Genomic DNA, 7227 nt, shown 5'->3' with positions numbered 1-7227 from the left:
CTCATCATCCCATTCTCTTTTGCACCAAATTAACCCTTGTTGTGTGTGTTTTCCCACACACCATATAACTTTTAACTTCCAACTGCAAAATTTAATTTCCCAGAGTACAACCAAAACCAAAACATCAGTGATAGATATTGCGTGCCTTTCAAATTCAGAGGTGTGGAAGCCTCTTTGATTTGCAAGATTTTAAAAACACAGGAAAATAAAAAACATAGGATTGCAATGCCAGGCTCATGTTTTTTTTATTGCATCATGTATGAAAAGCAAAGGATTTTTTTAGGGGTTTGAGGTGGACGTTAATAAAATTCCGAAGGAATGCGGACAAAGGAATCCTTAAAAAAACCTTTTGCGGGAAACTTAGAGCTTTATTCAATCATCAATAGCTCCAGCGAGAACGCTGGTCAAGAGGAAACAGGGCGGGGAGGGGGCGGGGGTCCATCCAACATCCCGTCACCTCCAGTGTACAAGCATGTTTTGCACACAGGTGGGAGGAGGTGTTAGCATTTCTCATTACATGTTGACTAATAAAAGAAGAAAAAGATGAAGATAGCTCTTCAATTTCTAGAAGTAACGGTGCTACCAGTGAGCGCGAAAAGCGGCGCGAGTCCCAGAGGTTTACAACCTCTAAGCAGTCCACTTCCATCACCACTCGTGGAAATCCTCGAAGATTAGCAAAAATGACACCATCTCGCAGAGCTAAAGCCTCAGCGATAAGTGGGTCAGTGAAGTCTGGGTACGGCTTGCTCCAAACCGCTAAAAAAGCGGTAGGAGTTCTTGCAATCCCTCCTGGCCCACTTTTATGTTGAAGACTAGAGACACTAGCATCACAATTGATCTTCACCCAATTCATATCGGGTGTTCACCAACCAAATCCAGGTAAGATCCTCGCATGCTGAACCGGGATTTCTACCAAAGCTAGGGCTTCCCTTGTTCTCCTCATAGACTGAATCAGGTCTATACTCGCCTTGTCATGCGTGATATTATTCCGTGAAATCCAAATCGCCCACATAACAGTGACAATCTTGGCCCGATCAATCTCTGCAATTCGTGAGTCGCATAAAATATCCTTGCACCAAGTGTTTGGATGATTAGAGGGTAGAATTAAAGCATAATTGTGTATATGGCATATGCAACCTGCAAAACACAATGTCTAGCTGGTGTGAAATGCCATCAACTTCCCCTCATGCGCTACATGATCAACCAAACTGGGCATACAAAGTTTGGTTTTATTGAGTTGCAATTTCAACTTGCTGCCCCATATTATGACAGTTAAGCAAGAACCAAGTAGCTAGTGTACCATCTTTATTTTTTCATTCATGTTCAGCTGTGAATCTGATGGCCTCCATCCACCTTAACTAGGCTTCAGTTCAGAATGCCACTGAATGAGACCCTTGAGCAGCGCCACGGCAGCCTCCTTGTCCAGATTCTTGTTAGTGTCACGGCACGCGAACGACTGGACGCAGTTCGGGCACCCGTCGGAGTTGTGGCAGCCGCACGCCGACACGAGCTCTAGCGCCGCCACGAGGAGGTCCCCGAAGAGCGTCCTCGCCTGCGACGCCAGCCCGATGCCGCCGGGGTGCTTGTCATACAGCAAGATCCTGTCGGGGACGACCACGCGGTCGTCATCGCGCTTGCGCGTCTCCTGGGGATCCACGCACTCCGTGCCGAGATCGCCGGAGCCGCACATCATGTGCAGCGGCAGTATGCTGAGGATGGCGTGCGCGGCACCGTGTAGCCCGCCCCGGAACCACAGCTTGCTCTGCTCGATCGACGCCCAGACCGTCTGGGGGATCGTCGCCCAGACGGCCTGGGTGTCGAAGGAGTAGGAGGGGAGGTGGAGAGGGATGACGTCGGACACCTGGTCGGTCGTTTTGAATATCCGGCGGTAGCCGACCCACCGCGTGGTCACCGTGCACTCGTCGGCGCGGACGCCGCTAGGGTCGGCGGGGGCGGCAACGTCGATGTCGGTGTAGTCTTCGGTCTTGGTGTGGTAGCAAAGCTCCGACATGCTGATGCCGCAGTAGGCCGTCCTGGACGAGAGGTCGAGCCGGTCGACCAGGTAGCTCACGCCCTGGTGCATGTACACCGCGCCCTCGTGCACCTGGAAGAAGGCCTTGCTCTGCTCGATCTCCTCCAGCACTCGCTTGCTCGCCGTCTCCGTCACCGTGAATTTTCCGTGCTCGATCGCGCGGATGCTCACCGACTGCGACGGCCGCCTGACCGGGCCGGCGTACTTCCACGTGTTACCGCCGGTTGGATTGATGGTGAGGATTCCTTTATCTTTCAAGAACGTGATGGCGTCGTTCATGGTGGAGCCAAAGTAGGGCTCGTCGCGGTCGGATCGGAGCTGGTTCTCGACGGCGGCGCAGGCGAGGTGCTGCCGGAGGACCTTCTGGTTCTGCGCGTCGACGTGACAGCGCTCGATCGGCTTGCCGAAGAGCTTGTCGGGGTAGTTCATGAAGTACTGGTCCACGGCGCCGTCGAAGGCGACGTAGACGGCGATGGAGTCCTTGGATCGCCGGCCCGACCTGCCGGCTTGCTGCCAAAGGCTGGCAATGCTGCCGGGGAAGCCGAGGTGGAGCGTGGCGTCGACGTGGCCGACGTCGATGCCCAGCTCCAGCGCGTTCGTGGCCGCCACGCCGCGGAGCCGCCCGCTGAACAGGTCCGCCTCGATCTTCCGCCGGTCGCTTGCCACATACCCGCCCCGGTACACGCACACGGAGCTCGCCAGCTCCGGCGCCGCCGGCACGGCCTCTTCGAGCACCTCGCGCGCCGCCGCCAGCACCTGCTCGCACAGCTTCCTCGTCTTGCAGAAGGCGATGCACCGCAGCCCGTGCTGCACCATCTCGGCCACCAGCCGGGACACCTCCGTCACCGGCGACTTTGAGGCCGACGAGGAGTTCCAGAGGACGAAGTGCTTGACGCCGCGCGGGCTGCCGTCCTGGTCCACCAGCTCCATCTCGTCCACCCCGGCGAGCTCCATGACGTGCTCGCGCGGGTTGGCCAGCGTGGCGGTGCAGAACACGAAGATGAGGCGGCGGCCGTAGACGTCGGCGCAGAGACGACGGAGGCGTCGCAGCACGAGCGCGGCTTGGCAGCCGAACGCGCCGCGGTACGTGTGCGCCTCGTCGACGACGACGTGGGCGAGGCCGGAGAGTATGCGCCGGAACTGGCCGTGGCAGGGGAGGATGGAGGCGTGCAGCATGTCCGGGTTGGTGATGAGCACCCTCGCTTGCTGCCTGATCCTCGCGCGGTCCTGCACCGGCGTGTCGCCGTCGTATATCTCAACGCCAAAGTCACCAGCGCCGGCGAGGAGGAGCGCGGCCTTCATCTGCAGCAGCGCCTTGAGCTGGTCCTGCGCCAGGGCCTTGGTCGGGAACACGTAGAGCGCGCACGCCGCCGGGGAGGAGACTACGGACTCCAGCACGGGGACGTTGTAGCAGAGCGACTTGCCGCTGGACGTGGAGGTGGACACCACGACGTGCTTGCCGGCGACGGCGGCGCGCACGGCCTGCGCCTGGTGCGCGTACAGCCTCGTCACGCCGGTGCTCCGGAGGCAGCTCCTCATTGCGTCTGTAAAGCGGTGAAGTAGGTCGTCGTCGGCGAACGTGGCCTCGCTGCCGGGCATCCGCTCGACGTGCGCGATCTGGCCGTGCTTCCCGAGCCCTCGCCGGAGGTGCTCCACCATCTGCGCCGGGTCCAGCGGCTCCGTGCCGCCGCAATGGTTGCTGCACGAGGAAGAGGACGGTCTCGCCACCTTATTCGGCGCGTACACGTCGTCGTCGCCGCCGCCACTCCATGAACCCGGAAGCTTCCTCCTTGTGCCGGCCGCCGCCCACGGCGAGGAAGAGAAAGCGTGGCGGCCGAACGGAGCGGGCGTGGTGGGCTTGGCGGTGAAGGGGATGAGGGAGACGAAGTCGCCGGCGTAGATGGGGAGGTTGCCGACCTTGGCCTGGGGGAGGAGCTTGGCGCCCTTGAGGAAGAGGTGGAACGTGGGGGCGCCGGCCGGGGGAGGGAAGTTGGAGGCGCGGAGGGCGGCCTTGAGGTCGTCGACGGAGCAGGCGGCAGCCAGCCGCACGGTCGTGGTGCGGCCGTCCAGGGACCGCACGGGGATCGCCTTCGTTTCCTGCTGCTGCCGCTGCGCCATTGCCGCCGCCGACGAGGTGTGATGATCGGCAGATCGCGCCGTACTGTATTTGTGCCGAGGAAGTTTCCGGGTCGACCGGGATTCGGCGCGAGATTTTGCGGGCCGAGTTTTATCTCAATCAGCGTGGGAAATAATCTTTTGAAATATATGTGTCTAAAAAAAATCTTTTGAAATATATGTGTTTTACAGCTCTGAAAAACAAAAATGGTCACCCAACGCGTGAACTGGTGCCCATGTTAGAGGGAACTAGTCCCATGTGATATCTACTCCAAATTCTAATACAAAATTGGATCATTTAAATTTTTAGAAATTATGGAAACACAATCCCGCATGTAAAGAATGAGCACTCGTATCGGCATGCAAAATTTAACTAGAGTTAATTACACCCGCGGTCCAACAACCTGCTCGGAATTAACAGATTCATACATAGACTTGAAAACCCCACAAAACTCATACACGAACTTGTTTGATGTAACAGCTGACTACAAAACAGCCCCGCATGTTACACATCGGCTGCCACGTCGCATCTGGATTTTTGCACAAACTCCCCATCTCACACAGAAATAATAGAGCATCTTTCCCCGCAAAAAAACAAAAACAAAACAAAAGCACGTCCAACCCACGGTACAAGAAGGGCCCACTCCTCACTCCGTCGCCCTCTGCTCATCCCATAAAACCCAACCAAGTGGAGTTTGAGCACCCAGGCAAAACATTTTTTACCAAATCTTTTTTGGGATCATAATCGTACATAATATGCTTACAGACTTTTAACCTTTTTTTATGATGAAGAGAGAGCATAGAAATTTATTTCTGTGCAAGACATGACATCACATAACATCAAAAGGGCATAGTGGGATTTCTTCAGCATATAACAGATCAATTAATGCAACTAACAGGTTCGGTACATCAAAAGGGCATACAGATTCAGATTCAATGCAAATAGTTTCAAAAGGGCATAACATCTAAAGTTCATTCATGAACTACCGGAGCAGAACAACAGTTCATTGATGATAAACTAGTACACAAAGCTACTCTTCCTGTTGCATATGTGGTGCATGCTGAGATAGAGGGATTTCTTCAGCATTCATGTCTGCATTAGGGTCAGGGGTATGTGCAGTTCTTCCCGTAGCACCATCATTTCCAAACATCGGGTCGTAAAGTGGCTCCTCTTCTACTATACCTCTTCCTCTACCTCTTCCAGCAGTTCTTCCCCTGCCAGCACCTCTTGTTCCAGTGTTTGAATTTTTTTTTCTTTGTCTCTTATTTCCTCGGACAACACCAGAACTTGTGCCTGGCTCATCTGTTTTAGCATGTACATCAGTGCTTCCCCTCCCTCTGCCACTTCCTCTTGCTGCACCTCGGCCAGTGTTGGTAGCAGTTGTAGCTCTCACTCTGTGGAATTTTTTTTTTGAAACGAAGGCAAAAGATTTGCCTCTTCAATTAAATAAGGGAGAGAATAGTTTAGAGTTTTTTACAACGCACTCACAAATGCGGCATGGCAATTACTCGGACACTATTATGTTCCCTAGTTTCTTTGCACCGGCGGTCACCCATAGTTTTGCATCTTCTAAAATGTTGGTAAGAAGAATCGCCGGCGGTGCGCTTTTGTGGCGGAAAACGCGGGCGTTTCTCTCGTTCCAAATTACCCAATAAACGAGCATGGTAAGGGAGGCCATTGCGTCTCGGTTAGGAATATTATTGTCGGTTCTTTTTTGCCACCACGCGTTGACGGTTTCATCCAAGTGCCACTCGGAGGTGTCCATGTGTGCAAGTCCAAGCTGCTCTATGATCAATCTCCAAAGCCTAAGCGTGTAGCGACACTTGAAGAAGAGATGTGTCCCCGTTTCTTGTTCCCTCTTGCAAAGCGGGCAAAGGCCACAGTTTTGCCAACCACGCTTCTCCAGACGATTGGCTGTCCAAATCCTATCTTGCAAGGCCAACCAAGCAAAGAATTTAATCTTCGGAGGTGCCCAAGCCTTCCAAACCATACGGTCCAAGGGGGATAGGGTCAAGCCAAGAAACTGAGCCTTGTAGGCGGAGCTCGCCGTGTATATCCCGTCGTTCGCATGCTTCCAAATGATATCATCTTCCGCTTGCATATCAAGGTGGAAGTCATGCAAGAGCATCCAAAGGTTGAAGAATTCCGAGATGTGGTTGACAGAGATAGTGGTGCCTTGCTTTATTTTGAGGATCCAAGCATTCTCCTTGAGAGCCTCGCGCACCCTCCAATTCTTTCTTGTCGAGGCCTCAAAAATTAGCGGTGCAATGTCCTTGGGCATACGACCAAGAAGCCAAGGGGAGTCCCAAAAAGGCGTTTTGGCGCCATCCCCGACGGTGATAGTCGTAGATGCATAGAAGAACTCACGGTCCTCTACGGTGCAGGGGTTGCCAAGGCCAACCCAAAGTTTTCTGGGCTCCTTCCATTCAAACCATAGCCATCGTAACCGCAAGGCCCTTGCGAACTTTTCAGTATTGAGCACTCCAAGGCCACCGTACTCCTTTGGTCTGCAAACCGCATTCCAGTTGACCTTACATTTGGCTCCCGTGGTCTTTTCCGCACCCGACCAAAGGAAAGCCCTCTCAATCTTGTTGAGGTTATCCAGCGTGCTAGAGGGCACGATGAGAGGTGTGATCGAGAACACCGCTTGGGAGGAAATGACCGACTTGACAAGGGTCGTTCGCCCAAGGAGTGATGTTTTGGCCTTCCCAAGTGACGAGTTTTCCGGCCGCCTTGTCGACAAGGTATTGGAAGTCCACTGCCTTCAACTACCACACCGAAAGCGGAAGGCCCAAGTATTTCACCGGAAAGGAGGCTTGGGTCACCGGCATACTTGTGAGGATGCGCTCAAGATCAAGATGGTTGCAACGAATTGGTACGACCGAGCTTTTCTGGAAGTTGGTGCATAGGCCCGTCACGTCACCGAAGCCCCGCAAGATAGCAGCAAGATTGTCAATGTCCCTCTTGATTGGCGCCACGAAGACCGCCGCATCGTCCGCATATAGGGAGGTTCTCATGATGGCACCCGACCGCGAAGCTTGTGAAGAAGCCCTTTCCGCGTGGCTAGGTCCAGAATCTT

The 7227-nt window shown here is 54.2% G+C and overlaps 1 protein-coding gene across 1 annotated transcript; it reads right to left on the bottom strand.

Annotated features, from left to right (window-relative positions):
- Positions 1–1296: 1296 nt before the first annotated feature.
- LOC123142329 (uncharacterized ATP-dependent helicase YprA-like) lies at positions 1297–4200 on the bottom strand. The gene has a single exon (XM_044561295.1). The coding sequence runs from the start codon at positions 4148–4150 to the stop codon at positions 1355–1357; it is 2796 nt and encodes a 931-aa protein (XP_044417230.1). The 5' UTR covers positions 4151–4200; the 3' UTR covers positions 1297–1354.
- Positions 4201–7227: the final 3027 nt, after the last annotated feature.

Source organism: Triticum aestivum, chromosome 6D, assembly GCF_018294505.1.
Source record: "Triticum aestivum cultivar Chinese Spring chromosome 6D, IWGSC CS RefSeq v2.1, whole genome shotgun sequence".
NCBI lineage: Eukaryota > Viridiplantae > Streptophyta > Magnoliopsida > Poales > Poaceae > Triticum > Triticum aestivum.
The sequence above is the reverse complement of the archived record's forward strand: the minus strand, read 5'-3'. Positions and strand labels throughout refer to the sequence as shown.

Coding starts and splice junctions, on each gene's coding strand:
- LOC123142329 (XM_044561295.1), bottom strand. CDS start 4,150: ATGGCGCAGCGGCAGCAGCAGGAAACGAAGGCGATCCCCGTGCGGTCC.